This window comes from Parasteatoda tepidariorum, chromosome 2, assembly GCF_982258835.1.
Source record: "Parasteatoda tepidariorum strain Cologne lab strain chromosome 2, Ptep-v5.0, whole genome shotgun sequence".
NCBI classification, from domain to species: domain Eukaryota; kingdom Metazoa; phylum Arthropoda; class Arachnida; order Araneae; family Theridiidae; genus Parasteatoda; species Parasteatoda tepidariorum.
In genome coordinates, this window is record NC_141756.1 from 62706432 (window position 1) to 62727799 (window position 21368).

A 21368-nucleotide genomic window follows, 5' to 3' on the forward strand; every position below is an offset into this window, starting at 1 on the left:
CCAGTGAAGGATGAAATGAAAAAATGAAAACACAGTTTTCATAATAAAAGCTATTTCTGCTTCGTCAAGATTTCGCAATGTTTTTTAATAATGTGATACTATTAATTATTCAGTTCCTTAAATTTCTTTCGAATTTTTATGAGCAAAATAAAATTTCTGTTGTCATGCATATATTTGCGAACTTGTATTTACGTTTGTTTGCGGAAACAATGCGTAATAAAATTATAACACATTTAAATTTTAAAATATAGAAAGAAATGATATATGATGACATTATTAAGACCGAATCCGTAAATTTCAAAATCGCATTTTGTGAAACAAAAGACTGCAAAGAATTCAGAACAAATTACGGTATAAAGAAGCGGCATTTTGCGTGCATCACCCGTAAAATATTGTACCGTATTTTTATAGTAATATTTATTAAATTAAAGTGATTCAGCGATTTTATGGTTATTATTATAGCAAAAATTTCGGCATATAAGATATTTTGCTTCGTAATATGTTCCAGTAAAAATGGATTTCCGGATGTAAAAATGGATAGTAAAAAAGGAAAAAATTCTGGCACCCTAAGAGCTGCTATTTTTCACTGTAATTTAATTAAAAACTTTTACAGTAAACTTTTTACCAAATTTAAGACGTGTGAAAACTTTCCTTAATTGAAGATATGAATTTGTCAAAATCATTAGTTCTAATGCTATGTATGGATTAATTCAATTAAATAAGGTATACCAGAAAAAAAAAAAGAAATATTCGTCATTTTCCTTACAGTCATTTTCATTAACAGGATTCTAATCAGGGAAATATATGAGTACACTACCACCTTCAAAAGATTGTTCTAGCAAGAAAACGGTTTGAAACGAATACTAAAGTGTTGGAAAATATTGAAATGCATTATTAAGGAAGTAGATTCGTCAAGTATTTGAGAGATCGAGATTCGATGTGATTTCGTGATGAAATGATTACTTAAAGTAACGAAATACAGCCTAAAAATGTCTGAATTGTACAAAAAAATTCTTGTAGTTTTTAAAATTGCTTATATGTAATTAAATATTTGTTCTAAGAAATAAGTTAAATCAAACAGAGTTTGAGTTTCTTCGCTTGTTTTTCATAAAACAATTTGGTTTAATATTAATTGAGTTTCTACCTCACATTAAAAAAAGAAAACTCCACTTAAATACGATACTTAAGGGTTATACGACATTTTACCACTAAATAATAGGATTGTAGATAACTGCCTTGGACTGGGTAGAACTTTTATCGATGTTTGAGATCTTATAATATTTTGACCACTTTTATTGTTCGATGCATAGATAAATGAAAAAAAATAGTACTTTTAATAAATAAAGCCTTTGTAACTGCTAAACTATTTATTTTAACGTCACGTTATTGCAACGTCACTAGAACACATTTGAGCCCTGTAACTTCTGAACTATTAATCCTATAGACTCGTTTCCTTCAACTCTAATAAAATAATAAATAAAAATCAATACTTCGATTTTCTAAGCAGGAATATCAGATACGTATGAAGATTTACTACAAAAGCTACGTATTGCAAGTTTACCAAAGTATATTACAATTTTTTTTATTAAAGAAATTTTTTCTTCGTTTATAATGATGGCCATGTATATGTTACCGGCAAAGTATGAAACGCCGGCATTGTATAGAATGACTAGGTATTGTATAAAATGCCTGACGTTGTTAGGCAAAGTATGAGATGTGAGAAGTATGACATACTTTGCCTAAGTATTGTACAGAATGCCTAGGCATTCTGTACAATGCCGGATGCTATTTAGGCAGAAATAAACGTCCTGATCAGGTTATTATGTAAATGATGTGCATGTTACTGTGAATGACCGAAATCGGTGGTTGCTGACTTTCACCGGTGAATGTTGACAATCACAAAGTCGCTTTGGCGAATGTCCGAAATACTTATTACATCCGATTTGATATTAATTTATTCGTGGATATAATTACATTTATTCGATATTTTAATACTTAATGACAATAGATTAGAAGAAATATCAGTGGTTGGAGTATCGGGCAAATGTATCCGGGCAGTGGCCCTTGACCTTAAAAAAACATCAGTGTAGGGTATACCGGGCAATGGCAGTTGACCTTAAAAAAACATCAGTGTAGTGTATACCGGGAATGGCACTTGACCTTAAAAAAAGATCAGAGTAGGGTATACCGGGCAATGTCACTTGACCTTAAAAAAAACATCAGTGTAGGGTATACCGGGTAAATGTATACCGGGCATGGCACTAGACCTAGTATATATTTCGGACATTTACCAAAGGTCTAGTCATACTAGCTCTAGTTGAATGCCACTGCACGGTATACATTTGCCCGTTATATCCTACACTGATATTTTTTTAAGGTCAAGTGCCATTGCCCGGTATATAGTTGCCCGATACTCCAAACACTGATGTTTCTTCTAATCTATCGTCGGTAAGTATTAAAATATCGAATAAATGTAATCTATTGTCAGTAAGTATTAAAATATCGAATAAATGTAATTATATCCAGGAATAAATTAATATGAAATCGGATGACGTTTTGAATTTGTCATTTTTGAATGACATTTTGATGAATCGGAGATGTATTTTATACTTTGCCGGTTTCTCATTTGGCATTCTATGGAATGCCTAGGCAATGTGTGAAATATAAATCATTTCATACTTTGCCGGCTAATTTTAGGCATTCTATACAATGCCGGATTTCATACTTTGCCGGTAACATATACAATATTTCACTTCAGGTGAGAAATTTTATTTCGAGATTCTCGATTATTCTCGAGATTTTACTTTTGTAAGCTTGCTGAGTCTCATTGATGTCAAAGTTAAATGAAACGGTTGTCTGATATCACCAAGATTTAAAGCGTTCGATCTCTGCCTGCCGAAGACTCCCTGTGTAGTAAATGGTGACTTGAAGCATGTTAAATCTTTTTAGATTGAAAAAATCTTCCATGTTCCCATAACGAATCATGCCTCTGGGGGTAATGTATTGGAGATTGATCGTTCTCTGGTTCAGGTCTAAATTACAATCCGAGGATCTATGAATGGGTCAGCTGTATAAACAAACTGTGACGTGTACGTGGCTGAAACCGTATTTTTGGCAATAGATGGGGCTATTAAAAAGCAAGAAATGCATCCTCTGCCTTATATTTGCTTGGTTTCCTCAATCAGGAATGCTGGTAGTATTAGCAAGTGGCATTAGAAACAGCAACAAGATTTAAAACAATTGATATTTTTCAACTAAAGTCAAAAATATACCTGATTAAAAAATGCTATATAAAAAACACTAACAATGATCTTTCTGATACAATAAAATTTTTATTAACAAACAAAAATAATAGAAGCGTTTGTTATTAATGCAAAAGTAGCGATAAATAAAGTTTAAGAAATAGTTAAATATTATAGAAAATCTATATTATTGTTTTTTATAAATTAATTTTAAAAGTTAGCAGTTTGAAAAAGAAAACAAAATAATATATTTATAATTCAATCATTGGATATGCTAAAAAGTTTGGAATAATTATTGTAATCGTTAATTCTGCTGTAAAAATTCCATCTTTAGAGTTCTTCAAATGTGACATGCTGTAATAATTTGTAGCTAGAATAAAAATGATGAAATAGGAACAAACTATAATACACAAGAGTAATTACCATGTGTCCAAGTGTAACGATTTTTAAGCAGGAAACATTATTTACAATAAACAAAGTTCTCAAATAACAGCTTAAATACTTATATTCTTACTTCCTTGCAGAAATTCAATTCAAACTTTCACGTTTTTAATTGCTTTCAAAATTAACTGCTAATGTAAATCCCATTATATCTACAAACAATTCCATCATTCTCAAATTCGGCAATTAAGAGAATAATAAAACATCGCAAATTAATCCGAAACTTTACATCAAGTGTCAATTTCAGAACAAAAGATAAAATCTCTTTTATTTTCGAATTTCTCACCGTGGCGATATTTAATTACGAACCATCCCTATTCTCTGCAAACACGAAACAACTTTCCTAGGGATTTAGGAAAAATCCCTGGCATGCTCTTACTTCCTGCAGGGTAAGAACAAATTAATTTATGGAGCTTTAAAGACCAGTGTTATTTGGAAAGGAAACTTTGTTCAAGTAATAAGCATGCTCAATACCTGTAAGACTAATTCTCTTGAATAAATTAAATTTTTCCTTTTTCCTCTTCCAATAATTTTTTTTTCTGCCTTCTTCCTTACGCGTTTTCGAAGTTTTGCTTGAGACAATATTAAGTTCTGTTAATCAATGCTTCTCTGAAAACTCCGCTGGAAACTTGTAAAGCAAACTGACTCTGACAGCTGGCACTTATAAGTGTTAGAAAAGAGTTTGGTTGAAAATTGCTCTCTTATAGTTTTAGACTCTTCGTTTGGAATTTAATTGCTCTGAAATCTTGCTGAAATATAATCAATAATTGAATCGCAATTCCTGGGAGAAACTTCTGTTAAAAGTTTTCTTAAATCTAAAAATCAATAAAAGGATTTCAATGTTCGACAAATGAGGAATATTTATTCTTCAAATAGTTTATTCTGCCTTGAAAATTTATTATAGCTCAGAAAAGACAATAAGTAGCTTTATTTTACATATCTACGAATATTTTTTGTACTTTTTACGTGTTAATATGAAAATTCGTGTAGCATTATTTTAATATGGTGGGTTACTCCTGATCGTATAACGGTAAAAAGTTATGGGTACTCTGGGTGCCGGTACTTTTTACTATAAATATATTTTTTTCCAGAACATGCTACGTAACAAAATCTTATGTACCATGATTTTTACAGTAAAAATTACCACAAAATCGTTAAATCACTCTAGTTAAATAAATATTACTGTAAAAACCAATCTGCAATTTCTGTAATTTTTAGAATAATAATTATCGCAATTTTTAGAATAATAATTATCGTTAATTTTAGAATAATAGTTATCGTAATTAGAATAAGACTAAACTAATTAGAATAATAGGATATAATAATTATCGTAATTTTTCGAATAATAATTACCGTAATTTTTCGAACAATAATTACCGTGATTGGAATAATAAGATATAATAATTATCGTAATTAGAATAATAATAATTATCGTATTTAGAATAATAATAATTATCGTATTTAGAATAATAATTATCGTATTTAGAATAATAATTATCGTAATTCTGTTTCTGTAATTTTTAGAACAATATTTATCGTATTTAGAATAATAATTATCTTATTTAGAATAATAATTGTCGTAATTATCGTAATTCTGTTTCTGTAATTTTTAGAATAATAATTATCGTAAGATCACTGCATCATCCTAATTAAATAAATATTACTGTAAAGTTTACGGAATTATATTTTACGTTGAAAATAGAGTTTACCAGTACTTTACACCGTAGTTTAATCTGAAATTTCTTACAGTATAAGCCATAATGTATGTAGCATTGTTTCAATGCATGTGTGTATGAGTTATAATGCATTTAGCATTATACTTCACTATACTTATCAATAAATGCTTTTTTTATTTTAGTAAAAGTTTGCCCTAAAAATAAACTTATCATTAATTTAAAACTTTATATGAATATTATAGAATTATTAGCGGGAAGATAAAAAAGGAACAATGGTATTTCAAATCAGGCAATAATATATGCTAATTTATTAGATAAACAGGTAAAATTATGTGTTAAACGATCATCGTTATTTTAAAACTGACAAAAATAATAATTATCCATGATTTTATAAGTTTTACTTTTATTTTTCTTATTAATCTTTTATCTTTCTTTTTATCTAATAATAATGAGAAATAAATTATATCAACTTTCGATTTAGTTATAATTGAAAAAAAACAATTAAATTGATCATTTGTTCATGATTTTACAAATATTTTTGCTTTAACATAAATACACAATTTTAGATATATATTTCAATTAGGTACATGATTTTAAAATGTATCACCAAAACAAATTGTATTTTGAACTGAAATTTCCTCAAAAATTTTTGGATTTGAAACATTCACATTCGTATTAAAATCTTTCTTAAAAACTTTTGTCAAACAAAATTTTTTTTTGATTAACAAAATATTAAATTTAAAATATTTTTACTTTAATTTTTGACATTGTGTCTGAAACATATTTTATCATATGCAATCACTAATGCTGTGTATTTTTGTTATTATATCAGAATCATTTTATTTTCTTATTTCAATTTGGCATACATAATGTTAAAAAAATAATTTAAAAATAAACTGTCCCGATTGTGTCAAAAGAAAATTCAACATGAAAAAAAACGAAACTATAAAACTGTTTATAGATCTAATTTGTAAACCAGCGATTAAAAAGCTTCAAGCGCTTTTCAAATCAAACTTCAATACTTTTCGTTGGATATTGTCAACAATTTTTCACCAAGCAGCAGTAGTTCCAGGAAAAGTTTCAAACAAATAAATACAGCTTTTAAGAGACAGATATTTAAATTTTATTTTACACACCTTTTATTTCAAAACTAAGCAAATTGTAAAGAGCAACTACAAATTTATAATTAAAATCGTTCTATTCAGGATACAAACCTTTCATTAAAAAAATGATGAATACCGTAGTTTAAAAATTTCTCATTCTGAGAAACAAAAATAGTAAACTAATTTCAACAGTTTAAAATAAAGAAACCGAACATTTTTCGAAACTTTCCCTTAGAAACAAATGGTAGTTATTAAATATTTCAGCAAAAATAAATCAATGTAAAGAGATAGTTTTGAGCGAATATTTGCACTGTAACAGAATGGAACGTAAATATTTGAAATGGATATTTTGCGATAGATTTTCGTTAATTCTATCAACACTCTCAAACGCTGTTAATTGATTTATATGAGTTTTCTGTCATTTAAAATTTATTTTTAAGGTTTTTGTTCCATATGTATTTTTTGCAATGCATCAAGTGGGAACTGATTGGTGAAAAATTAGTTAAAAAATTTTATTAAAAAGTGACAAACATTTTAAATTACTTGTTTTTTTCTGTTCTTGTGTTGTTGTTTCTTTTGGAAGAAAAAATTCATTTAAAAAATTATTTGTAACATACAATATTAAAATTAATATTATTATTTTTGAAGAAATTGTAATGTAATAATAATAATATACTTTAAGTATATTATATTTTTAAAGTGTATGAGGAATATAATATTTAAAAATAATATACTATTATAATATAGAAATTTGTAATGTTGATATGTAATATCTCTGTAATAAAGTTTCGTATATTTTTTTCCCAATGCCCGCTTGGAGAATGACCTACGTCATACAGGAATCTGTAGGGCAGACTAATTGGACACATTTCCATGGGCACCGTATTAGGTGGGCCAACGTTGCTCCCTCAGTAAGGACAGTTAGTACAGAGAATGAAAGAACATACATGCCTTGCTCGAGATTCGAACCCAGAATCTTTCTGATGCAAAGCCAGCTCCCTCATCCTAACACAGGTCAATCGCCATTTTCGTATATCTGAAAACCAAAAATAGGGCAACTACTTTACAGCAAGTGGTGTTATAATAAGTGTAGCACTACACCAAAAACTCAAGGATATTTCTGGTGCCAATTCTGGTTCTAGAAAAGTGTGCCTGGTGAAATAACTTGAATTTTCTTTTATACTATTTGGTAAGAATAAGGCGCCACCATTCACCTCGCTTGTTATTTCGTAACACTATAATTTATAATTATAGTAAGATATGAAACACATAATAATCAGTAAAGTTATTTTTAAGAGACAATATGAAATAAGGATCAGAAATTTAGTTTAAGTACATACAGTAAGTTTGTTAAGCAAACATAACGCGTAGTGGAGAGAATATTAACATAATCATAAACAGCCATATTCTCAAATGTTTAATCTTTACTGCTCAGTTCAGAAGTTTAAAAGTATCCTATTTCATTTTTGAACGTTATAGAGAATTTTGTTTTTATGATGATGGTGTAGCTAATCTTAACCGTCTGGTATATGAAGCAATTAACATTACAATGAAATAGGTAGCTATAACTTTTATAAAATTGCATTAAACCTTATTTCCGCAGTAAAGTAAACCTTAGTGTCGTGTAATAAAGTACACTGTATGGAATTTAATGTATCTCAACACCAAAAATAGTAGCAACTTTTTTACACCAAAGTAGTATAGCAAAACTGTTATTTATGATTTAGTGGAATGATTCACAAACGATTCAACTTGGTTAAATAAATAATATATTAAGCAAAGAAATTACACATTACATACTGCGATACATTTCGCCGTTCTATAAAAAACAAACGACAACAAAAACACTGTTGCCACACGGAAATGTAATCATACAAATAATAAATAATTATAACACCCCCCCTTGATTAGATTTCCCTTAGTCCTATACTAAGTTTTTGGTTGTGGAAAGACTTTCTTTGCACACTTTTGGTGAACATGTCTGCAACATTTGACCCAGAAGGTACATAAATAAACGCCAATAGTTTTTCCTCAACCTTTTCACGAAGAAAAAAATGTCTAAGCTCTATGTGCTTATTTCGCTCAGAAGTTACATGGTTCTTGGCTAAAGAAATAGCACCCTGATTGTCAACATGTACATTCTGTGGAAAGCTTAGGAACTGTTCATTTACTATTTCTTGCAAGAATTTTTGGAACCACAATACCTCCTTTGCAGCATGGCACATTGAGAAATATTCGGCTTCAACAGTTGACAGAGCAGTTGTCCTCTGTTTCTTGCTGCTCCATGAAACAGCTCCACCTGCGAGCAATACCACATAGCCACTGAATGAACGTCTGTCAATCTTATCATTAGCCCAGTCTGAATCACAAAATACCTCTAAGTTCTTTCCAGTCTTTTGGAAAGTCAGTTTCAAATCTTTCGTCTGCTTCAGGTAACGCAATATATGCTGCACACCAGCCCAATGTTCTTTACTTGGGCAGCTATTGAATTGGCTCATATATGTTGTGGCAAAAGCTAAATCAGGTCTTGTTCCCCCTGCCAAGTACAAGAGGCCTCCAATAACCTGCCTATATTTTAAAGCTCCTTCTGCATTCACCATATTGTCTTCGGTTGCCTGTCTATATTTCGTGCCTGGGTCTAATGGTGTAGAAGCTCCCTTGGCATTTAACATGCCAGTTGTCTCTAGTAGTTCTTTACTATAAGTATTTTGGTCTAGAGTCATGGAACCATCTTCATTTCTGGTTATTCTGATAGATAGTAGATGGTGTATTTCACCCAAGTCCTTAACTTCAAAAACAGATTTTATGTCTTCTTTAAACTTTTGAATTGTAGAATTTCTACTAGATACAATAATTAAATCGTCCACATAAACCCCAACTATCAATTCTATTTCCTTATTGAAGTAAACACATGGATCTGCTCTTGATCTTGTTAAGTTGACTGATTTCAAGAAACCATCTAGACATAGGTTCCACTCTCTACCAGACTGGTGGAGACCATACAAACTTTTCTTCAGCAAACAAACTTCTTCGTATGATCTTTCATTTAGATTTAGCTGCGGCTGCTCCATGAAAATTGTCTCATCCAATTTTCCATTTAAGTAGGCAGCTGTAACGTCTAGTTGGTGGACTTGCCAATCTTGCTCAACTGAAAATGCCAATAATGTCCTAATAGACTTTGATTTTATTACTGAACAAAAGGTTTCTTTATAGTCTATTCCTTCTACTTGGGTATATCCACGAGCAACTAGTCTTGCTTTGTATCTTTCCACTTGTCCATCTTTATCAAATTTTCTTTTGAAGACCCATTTGCATTTTACTATTTTTCTTCCCTTTGGCTTAGGTACTATGTCCCATGTTTCATTTCTTTTTAAGTTTTCTAGCTCTTCATTCATAGCTTGCTTCCATTCTTCTGCATCTGGACTAGTTAAAGCTTCTTCCAAGGTTTCTGGATCACTTTGAAGAGCTTTCTTGGACACATTCTTTAATTGTCAACTGGATTCTTCTTTACTTGTCACTCTGTTTATTTCTGGAGAAGTTTCTTCAAACATCTCAGAACCTTCCATAACATAATCTTTAGTCCATTTAGGAGCTGTAATTTGTCTTCTAGATCTATTTCCTGTCTGCTCTGTCTTTTCTACCTTATCTTGTGGATTTTAATCTACGAATTTCTTCTCTTCATGTTCAGATATATCTTCAACTTGTTCAGGAGGCAATGTTATTATATGTTCTGTCATGGAGGGTTTTTCTTCAAATACAACATCTCTAGAACAAATAACTATCTTCTTTTCTTTGATATAGATGCGGTACCTCTCGTCTCCATCATATCCAACAAGGTAGCCCTTTGTTGCCTTCCTGTCCATTTTTCTTCTCTTTTGAGCTGGGATGTGAGCATAGCAGACGGATCCTATGATGCGCATATGTTTTATTCTTGGCTTCTTGTTCATCCACAATTCATAAGGACTTGTATTAGGTACTGATGATTTTCCTGTTCTGTTCAATATGTAAATTGAAGCCTTTATGAACTCTGCCCATAAAGATGCTGGAAATTTTACATCTTCATTTGAATATTTTAAAGTTCTAGCCATCTCAACAATGGTCCGGTTCTCTCGTTCGGCACTGCCATTTTGTTGAGGTGTATATGGAGCAGATAATCTTTGAGTTATCCCATATTTCTTCAAAATTTTCCTGACTGCTTCACTATCAAATTCCCCTCGATTATCACTGATTATTTCTTTAATGTCATGGCCTAGATTTTTAGCATGTACTATAAAATCTTCAAGAATATCTTTTATTTCTGACTTTTGCTTCAAGAAGAAACCGTACCTAAATTTAGTAAAGTCATCCTTGAAGACAGCAAAGTATCTAAATTTTCGGAATGATTCATCAAATGGACCACATATGTCTGTTGAGATCAATTCTCCTGCTTTTGTAGGTTTCTTCCTCCTGCCGAATTTTAAACGATGAGCTTTGCCATAGACACAAGCTTCACATAGTTTTGTATCAGCCTTGACTTTGACATTTAATTCTCTTTCAATGATTGATTTTATATGTTGTTTATCTTGATGGCCATATCTTTCATGATAAAGTTGAAGAATTGAATCATTACTTACAGTCATGTTCACATCAACTTGGGTTTCTGGAACTAAACTTTTCATGACTGCCTTGAAGAGACCACCTCCAACATTTCGTATACCATGTAGTACTATTTCACCATTAATCTTTAAATAACAATTTTTGAATGTAGATTCAAATACACTGTTCTGATTTCTATCTTGAGTTGCAAGAACAGAAAATAAGTTTTTGCTAATTTCTGGTACATACCAAACATTTTCTAAGTTTTTTACTTGATTCTTCCCATTCACAGTTGTCATTATTTTAATGGTTCCTTCACCAATGGCTGGTAAACTTTTTCCATTTGCTACTGTAATACTATGAGGAATTTCAAAGTTTTGAAAATCAATAAAACAGCACTTGTTATTTGTTACATGTCTTGAAGCTCCATTATCAATGAACCAGTCTTCAATACTTGTTTCAGCAGAAAATACTTCATCATCTACAGCCAAAAGTGTCATGTTTACAGCATTGTTATTATTACCTTTACTGATATTTGGATGGCTTGGTTTGGGAGGTCTTCCATCTGCTATCCATTTCTTGCATGATTTTACCCAATGCCCTCTTTGATGACAATAATTGCACTTACTGCTGCTTTTCTTGCCCGAAAATGACTTGTACTTTAGATTTGAGCTGGCTGCTAGAGCTTCTGATCCTTAATTTCTGTAACTCTTGGATCTTTCTTTAATTCTCTTTCATGTGTGCATAGTTGCGTTGTTAATTCATCTAATGTTCGTTTTTCATCACTTAATAGTAACCAACTTGACTTGAAATGGCGATAATTCAGAGGAAGAGTGTCCAAAATTTTGCAAATTAGCAACATTTCTGGTAGCCGGTTTTCATTTTTACTCTGAAGACCACTATTCAAATCATTCCATAAATTTTTGAGCTTTGATAAATGAGCTGACATATCATCATCCGACCAACTAAATTTAAAGAATTGAAGACAAATGTTATAGAGCTGGTTGTCAGAAGAATCTTTAAAAATTTTCTGAAGTTCCAGCCAAACTTCTCTTGCGCTATTAAATCTCATTACCTTTTGTAATGTGTCTTCTGTCATTGAGTTGGTTAACACCACCATTGCACAGTTATTTGCCTTATTAAAATCTCTGAGGTCATCCTTATATTTCTTTTTGATAGTTTCAGAAGCTGTTGGCTCAGGCAGTTCTGGCTTGTACATCTTTCCTTCAACAACTTCCAGAGCATCTGCATGATAATTCAAAACAAACTTAATTCTGTATTTCCAGATTGCCCAATCACTTTTACCACTTAATGGTTTCACTTGGATTTTTCCTTGATCCATTACTTAAACTAACTGCAATTGCTGACTTTCGGAATATGAATTAACTTAGCACTAACACTTCCGCTTAACTATCGCCAAACTCAATTATTTCATTATTTTAACTTCGCATAAATAGCTTGCTGGAGCCCATAACCTGTTATTTATGATTTAGTGGAATGATTCACAAACGATTCAACTTGGTTAAATAAATAATATATTAAGCAAAGAAATTACACATTACATACTGCGATACATTTCGCCGTTCTATAAAAAACAAACGACAACAAAAACACTGTTGCCACACGGAAATGTAATCATACAAATAATAAATAATTATAACAAAAACAGCACATATAAATCTTTATTTTAGGTGTTTTATTTCACCATGAACTGAGGATAAATCCTGGTGTAGTTAAACACCAAGAATGTTCTTTTGCACTAGTTAGAGTAAGTAGATGCCACCATATTGGTATTCCTAAGCTCATGACATTAGCATTTATAATAACAACTAGACGTTATACACATGCGAGTCTTTCTTTCTCGGTTACCTTTGCAACTTTACCATCATTTTTTACTTCCATAGTTAAATTTTTGTTACTTAAAAACTCATTAAATGCTTTTTTTTCCAGAGAAATTCCTTAGTAATAAAGCAAAAAGTTGAATTTGAATAAAGTTTTACCTCCAATACTGTGTTCATTATTTTGTAGCATAAGTTGACTTAACTCAAAATTTATAACAGAAGTCAATATAACTCTTTTACTGTTATATAATTGTTAAATGATAAAAAAGTTTAGATATCGATTTAAACATGTTTGTCATAAACTCTGCAGTGAAAGGTAATATTATAGAATCACTTTATAATCAGGAAATCATTTTCAGTTTTAATAAAAGTAATTCACTGAGAGAAAAAATTGTGATCAAAACTAACAGACTATGGTAAGATTTACCGTGTTTCTGGTTCAATGGGAAAGATCGATAATTTTTCAAAACGCTCAATAATTTTTACCGAATCACTTTGGTAATAATTTTGGTATAATTGACAATAAAATACGGTTTTACAATATACGGTAAAATTTGTTAATTTTATCATGATATCTTAGAGCATGGCATGAAATCCTTCTATCCGGTTAATTTCACTTTTCAGTTTTGAATTTTTATACTAACTGTGTGGTACTAAAAAATATAATTTTGAAAACCAGAAATTTCCGGTCAACCGCTTGCAAATGAAAGAAAAAATTACCAAATGAATGGTTTAAATATTGCACATTTTAGTTTTAAATACCAGAATTAGGATTTCGTTGTAAATCTGTAAAATTAATGTAAATATTGTAAATCTGTAAAATAAAAAAATCTGTAAAATTAATGGTCGTAAACTGCCAGGTTAGTTGTCCAAAACCATGAAATTTACGATGTAAGCACGTAGTCACAATGATTTTTTTACCTTCACGAATAAGCTTTTCCCGTAAAAATTGCTAAGAAAAACCATAATCAAACCGGTTTTTTACCGTAGCAAAACAATTTTTTTAGCAAAAATTAATGTGTTGTCTCAAAAGATTTTTACTAAATGGAACAAAATTTCTCTGTGAAAAATACGCAGTAAATCTGTACTCACATCAGATGCGAATAAACTGGCAGTCATCATAGCTAGGAATCGAACCTAGTTCGCTTCAGATGGAAGCACGTGATCTTTCCCCTCAGCTACTGCTGCTCAAATATATCATTCAGAAGAAATTCAAACTGACAATTTCGTTTCAATATTGTATCATTTATTGTAAAGTCGAAGCACAGTTTTATTTATACGATGTTTGAACCATAAAGTAACTGCTAAAAAGTAAGAGCAAGCATAGAAAATAAGTGTAAAATGATTGGAGAAAATGCTAAGTTATATTACGGAATGCAAAACTTGCTCCGTAAGATCCGTAACTTCAACTGACGGTTTTAATCCGTTTGTGATACGAGAGGAAAACTGAAAAAACCGCTTTGTCAACAAAACGGCTTTAAATCGTTAAATATGGGGAATATTTAACGATTATTTTTTCGAATATTCTTACGAATAAAACGAATATTTTTACGAATACAACGAATATTTTTACGAATACAACGAATATTTTTGCGAATACAACGAATATTTTTGCGAATGGAACGAATATTTTTACGGTTTACCAAAAATGTCATTACCAGCCAGTACGGTAATTTTACCAAATTTCTTTTCTCCATATAATAAACAAAAATACGTAATAGCAACTCAGAGAATACAAAGAACGGATGATAAAATCGCAACTTAATGCATTTAAAGTAAATTTTTAAGGAATATTTTACATGCAAACTATGCTTAATAGCTTTTCTCAAATTTATGTTGAGGACAACCATAAAAATCTGGATCTTCATATGAGAAAACTAAATCATACCATGTAATTTTTTGGCCAATAAAAATATGCCGACAACAATGGAAAACGGTTTTTAAGCGAGTATTTTGATGCAAGTACTTCGTTATTATGTCATTATGTCTACCCAAGAAACACAACCCGATAACTGCGATGTTACAGCTATTTATCGAAAATAAAAGAAAAATGTAAATAAAAATAAAACGAAATCCATCCGCATTACATTTTATTTCATTCACATTGTATGGCTGACAGTTTTGATCATTAGACAAGAACTCAAGAACTAAAATACATTTTTTCTTCTGAGCAGTTATTTATGGTAAATGACAGCTTGATGTAATTTTAAAAAATCTCAATTTACATAAAAAATAATGCTATAAAACTATTTGATGTTTACAATAAAAAAATTCTCATTGCACAGTGAAAAAAAAATACTAATCTGTGGTTGTCAACTGAATTGGGAAAAGGAGAACAAAGTTTTGAGCTGGAAAAAGCGATTTTGCAATTAAAATCTCTCCAAGAAGTGTCGGCAGACAGCTGTCAACATAAACGTGAATGAAATATTGCATTAATAAGAAATCTCCATATTTTTGAAGAATATAATTCACATTTAGCATTAAAAATATGAAGGAACGTGATTTTTTTCCCTTTCAGTATTGCGTTTATCAAAAATATTTCAGAAATAAATAAGCGTTTTATACATTCGAGATAATAATTGCAAAGGAGAATTGGGAAGAGTATGTTTTGATTGGAGAGAACTCTTAACTTTTTTTTTTAATTTTATGCAAAACTATTTATAACTATTTGCAATTACTTCATGGGATAAAATATGGAAAATTTAGAATAAAATGAGTTGGTATAACCAAATTTAATGCATCCTAAATAAAAAGTGTACTTAAACTTTTCCGCTTTATTTGTATTACTTGCATATTTAAGTATCTGCATGAAATGTTTAATATGCAAGTTGTTATGCATGTTATCTGTTAAATGTTTATCATCGGTAGTAATGTTTTCAATAAATCTCTTATAATTTTTAAATACATATGCGTTATAATGTTTAAAATGAATATCAGCATTGAATTTTTTAAAAATGCATTATTTTCCTCTTTTTAAAATGAAATATTGATTTTCGGTTTCTTCTGTTGTCTTTTTGTCTCGTTGCTTGCATTTTTAATATGAAAATTTATAACACTTTCCAAATATTAATTATATTTAAAAAATATTTAAAATATTTTCAATTAACTTAAAAATTTAAATTATTTATTAAACTTTCTTTTGTGTATCTAGCATTTAACTGATTTGAATGTAGAAGTATATACACTGTAAAAAATTTTAATGCATTTACACAACAAAAATTTCATAAGGAAACACCAAAGATAGTTCACTTGGTGATAAATGTCACAAATGTTTCATTATACTTCGTTTGGTGAAAAGTAATTAACACTGATATTTGTGTTTACTTACACCGAAACTTGTGGCAACAGAACATGATAATAAGATAAAACTCACGCAAATACCAGTGAAATTACTTTTACGATACAATTATACATCAAAATAAGAGTACGATACATTTATAGTTGTAGTTCATTTATGTCGTACTAGAGCTGCACAATGGGCTATTGGCGACGGTCTGGGAAGCATCCCAAGGGATGATCCGAAGACATGCCGTCACAGTTTTGATCCTCTGCAGAGGGGATGGTACCCCCGCTTCGGTAGCCCAACTACCTACGATACATCGAGAACTGTTAATTTGAATTAAATACACTCATCAGCTCTAAAAAGAATAGGTTATCAACTTCTTGCACAACTCAGAGAGAGAGAGAGAGAGAGCATTAAAACAAATTTTATTGGGAATAATAGAGCAGAAGAGGATAGAAATAAATTATATAATAATTTAATTATAATTTTATTATTGGCAGTTTTATTTAAATCTTCTTATGAGAACATAATTATCCTTATTTGTCGATTAAAAACTTATGTCTTTACGAAACACTGAGTTCTTCCTGTAGAATGTTTAGCAGCTGCGACACGATCACAAACTTACACTTCCTCATATTCGGTAGTAAACAATCAATCGCTGTCATTTGGCGATTTTCAAAAGTAGCCAAAATTGGCGTTTTCGGGGCAAAAACTATTCATGAAGAGTGAAAGTATTTTCCATTATTGCTCTCTCAAGTTAAAAGCACTCTTTAAAATGTATATAATTTCTCCATTCCATATTAACTTGAAATAAGATATTCATTCAACCATTTGTGTTTTTTAATACGAAATTCGGAGATTAATTATACAGTTTTTGCAGTGTAGACGTTTTTGCTCTCTTAAATATAATAATGGGCTATAAAAGAGTGAGATTATAATAATAGAAATAATATTGTAATTTTAATTAATTCGATGCTTTTCTCGTAAATAATAAAAAATTATGTTAATATATACCGTCATTTTCTTCTGAAATAGGTACAAAAACATAAGTTACGCGTTGTTGTATTTCTGAATTGTCGCATTGTTTTGTGTTGTTGAGCATTTTTTAAAATCTTGAATCTTTTTCCATACACATGCGCCTCACTCTCAATATAGATAAAAGCGAAATCAAGGAAATCTCACCTTTTCCACTGTTATGTAGTGACTCAATAAGAACTAATAGCTACAACTTCATAAAAGGTAATGAACTTAAAATATTTAGAACAATAATTAACGTAAAATTAAGGTAGAAGCTAAAATTGATAACAGACTCAAAATGGATAGTCAATGTTATTTTTTAATTTGAGAAGACAGTTGTAACAAAATTTTATCAGTTTTAAAACGAAGTTACAATCACTATAAAGCAACCTTCTTTACTTTAATGAAGCGAAACAAGAACCTCAAACAAAATAACTTAACTTTCACTAAGCATATTTAAAAAAAATCTCAAGGAGATTTTTGGTCCAGCGCAATAGATACGCAATAGATTGATCCAACAAGATACAACTTTAAAATCTACTGGTTTTATAGACATCCACAGATAATAAAAAAAGTCATCTGTAAATAGATTTTGGTGGTCAAAGTCATGCTCGGAGAAGCTCAGAAGATAATCCCATAAAGATACGGACTATCAAAAGGAACGAGGGATCATAAGGAAGACCATCGATTAGATGGATGGATGACTTCTAAAAAGTTTTGAAATCTTTGAAAATTAAAATATGATTACTTCAGATAAAATAATTGTCGATGCGGATAAATGACGCTTGATTGTAGCAGCCAAGCCCTGTTAGAGCCAACTGTGCTAGTGAAGAGGGAAGATTATATAAATATATTATTTTTATATATTGGTCAGATTGTTCAGTAATAATAGCTTTTAGCCCATACATTTTGAATCATTGTCAAAAATTATGTCAAAAAAGCAAGTGAATAGACGTATATTAATATTTAAGAGAAAGAATATTTAAACGTGATTAAAACGTAAATGGAGAATGAAAAACTAGAAGAAAACGTGAAAACCGATTTTATTGCGGAGATTAAACTTGAGGGTGTTTTTAATGAGCTCCTTTAAATATCTCCAACTCTTTTTTACTCACCTTTTTCTTCCGGCATTTAATCAAATTTTGACGTTCTTTCTATGCAATGATTTATTAGATTTCGATAACGTTTTTTTTTTTTTTTGCTTAAATATTAATTTGCGTATTTTATTGAAAATATTTTTGAAAAAATCTCTAAAAAGGTTTTATTATGGACGGTGATTACGGATCACCCAGTATAATAGTCCTAATTTAAAACTATCAACTGCCGTAAATATATATTAAAATGTTGCCCTCAAGTCGACAAAGAGATTTATTCTAAAACTTATTTAATCATAGGACAATTATTGAAAGAATATTAAGTACAATAATAAATTTAGTCTAAATTAGTTTAGACTTTAATGCCTGTTCAATAATTTAAACTTATCTTAAAAACATTTCGTAAAAATAATAATAATAAAAATAATAATAATAAAAATAATATTATAATAATGTTAGATCATATATTACTGATTCAACTCTAATATATATTTGTATTATATTTTGATGTATTTACTTTTTAATATTTATTTTATTTCACCGCTTTTACGCTGTCTCTTACGTTGTCCTAGTGTCCCCAAAATGTATCATTCCTCTTTTAATTTTTATTTCCTTTACTACTTTTTGCAGATTATTGTAAATTTTATATTGTTTATTTGTTATTTTTCTCCAGTTGTGATCATTTCTGTTTTATCCAAATCCAACATTGCATATGTAAATATATTATGCCCAGATTTGCCTCCTTTGGCTACATATCTCCCCTTGTCTACCATGGTTGCTTCTCATTGCTATATTTCATCCCACTAATATTAACTCTCTGTTGTTTTGTTTTATTAGCAACTTCGTTTTCTAAAGAGCATTGTGATTTGAAAATCTCAAACATGTCGTTCTTTTCACCATTTCTTTTGTGAACAAAATAAGTTTATATTTTCATGCATTCCTTTGTTTAAGTTTTTCTTCCTATGATATTAGCAAAAGCAATTGGAAACGCAGTCCGAGGAAATAATCAATTGTATTAAACACATTAATTGCATCAATATTACACAAAATTAAATTATGATATTAGTTACTTAAATTCAATCAAGTAATGTTTTTGTGTAATTTAATTTGCTTATTTTCAAACTCTATTTTTTTAAAACTAATTATTACTTATTAATTTTTACTGAGACATATTTTCTCACTACTTACGCCATTTATTTATTTTTAAAGATACCAAAAACAAAACAAACTTCAACGTTAAAAGAAACAAAATAATAATGTAGCAGAATTTTTCCTACATTAATATTTTGTATATGTAAGTATTGCACTCTATACATGTCATTCATCAAAACACTTATACACAGTTATCTTTCTACCATTAAAAAAGACTTTCACCTGGAAAAACCAATTAAATATTTCTTTTCGGTAAATTGCAATTACAAACATAAAAGCCATTTGCAACCTGGAAGAACCACCATAATCTTTAATTGTAAATACACCAAAATAAACAATAATCGTCCTCTTAAAATGCGTGTGAAAGTGTAATTGTAGCTTCAACTATTTATGATAGAGTGCAATTGCTTATTAATTAGGCGTGGAATGAAAAAATCCTTCGCTGGTTTAATAGTCAATGTTTCACTTTTAAGTGCAGAAAATGAAATATGGCAGAAGTTTTGAGTGAAGATTAAAAATATTAAAGCCAGCTTTGCAAGTAAAGGTATTTTTGAATTAATGGCACAGAAATGAATCTGATAAAGGAAATGCGTTTTTAAAGAAAAAGCTATTATTGAAAATTTGTTTCTGAATACTATTTGTTTTCGCATTTCTTCTCATTTAATTTGCAGATTATTGTTTTATTTCTTAAAAGCTACACTTTTCTTTTGTTAATGAGGTATTTGAAAGTTTCTTTAAAAGTTATCCATAAATTAATAAATATTGAAAGCTTTTCGCGCAAACGTGAAGTGAAGGTAATGCTCTTTTTAATTAATGGGAATATTTTATCAGAATAATAAAGATAAAAAATGAAAGTTTTGTAATTGTTTGCTGAGATGTGTTTAATTGCTCAGCCTAATGATGCGTTTTTTGATAAAAGTAATTTTTCTATAAACAGCACTTATCATAACGCTTACAGAACTTAATTATTTTTTTACTAAAAAATACTTTTTTTCAATATTCAACCGTAGGATAAATTTAATGAGTATCAACGGCCTATTCTGTAAAAAAAAAATTTAAATATATTTATAAATATTTATAACATGAATGAAATTTTAAAAATGTTTTTTAAAAGTTTTTTATACTTTCATTACGCTTAAAGAGCTGCTTTTACTTTTCTATCATACATAATGTTTTAATTCCTAATTGGAATCGGGTTTTTTTTTTTACATTTAGCTAAAAAACAAATCTATTTTAAAAAAGTATTATCTACTATTGTAATTTTTTTTAATCATTCATTAGGCAGAATAAAAAAAGGCATTGACTGCTAAACGCTGTTTAAAAATCACACTGTAGAACTGATAGAATTTTTTTATTATTTTTTTTTAAATCTGCTGTTACGAACCTCCAATTATCTGGATCACAATAGAAAAATAAAAGAAAGAAAAATGCAAAAGAAATACAAAAAGGAATATTAGTAACGCAAATACTAAACTGTAATTTTAAGCATTAAAAGCTGCGAGAAAATCTGCGAGAAAAGTGTAAAATCAAAGAAAACCGTCCTGCTCTGAATAACCTTTGGTCTAATGACCAGATTCTATCCTACGAACATCCGATCTCAATAATTTAAAACACACTGCTACAACAATGCCAATCCATTAAAGAGAGCGTTTATTTCAGTTAAGAAATTAATAACAAAAACATACTTTTTGTAAATAATCCTTCATAGATACACGTTGAGCCGAATATCTAATGCAGTGACGTGTATACTTGTCATGTGAACATAAAAATCGCGGGTCGCAAGCGGTCTCTTTGCGACCAGCGGCCCTAGAAAGTATACATATGTAAGCAGTGACTTGGACCGCGAGCAGAGATTTGCGTTAATAATTGCATTGAAATTACGTAAACAATTAGAGAGTGGAATGACAGTATTTTGCACTGAGAAGTAAAATTCTAGACATCCTT

General features: G+C 29.8%; 2 protein-coding genes across 2 annotated transcripts in view; both read right to left on the reverse strand.

Moving 5' to 3' along the window:
- The window catches only part of LOC107437764 (5-hydroxytryptamine receptor), a 269815-nt gene that overhangs the window by 80655 nt on the left and 167792 nt on the right, over nucleotides 1–21368 (reverse strand). The window lies entirely within an intron of this gene.
- LOC147815806 (uncharacterized) lies at nucleotides 11717–12379 on the reverse strand. Its single transcript, XM_087156592.1, has one exon. It carries the CDS (start codon nucleotides 12377–12379, stop codon nucleotides 11717–11719), a length of 663 nt encoding a protein of 220 aa, XP_087012718.1.

Excerpts from the sequence above, each read along its gene's own strand:
- LOC147815806 (XM_087156592.1), bottom strand. The coding sequence starts at position 12,379 with ATGGATCAAGGAAAAATCCAAGTGAAACCATTAAGTGGTAAAAGTGAT.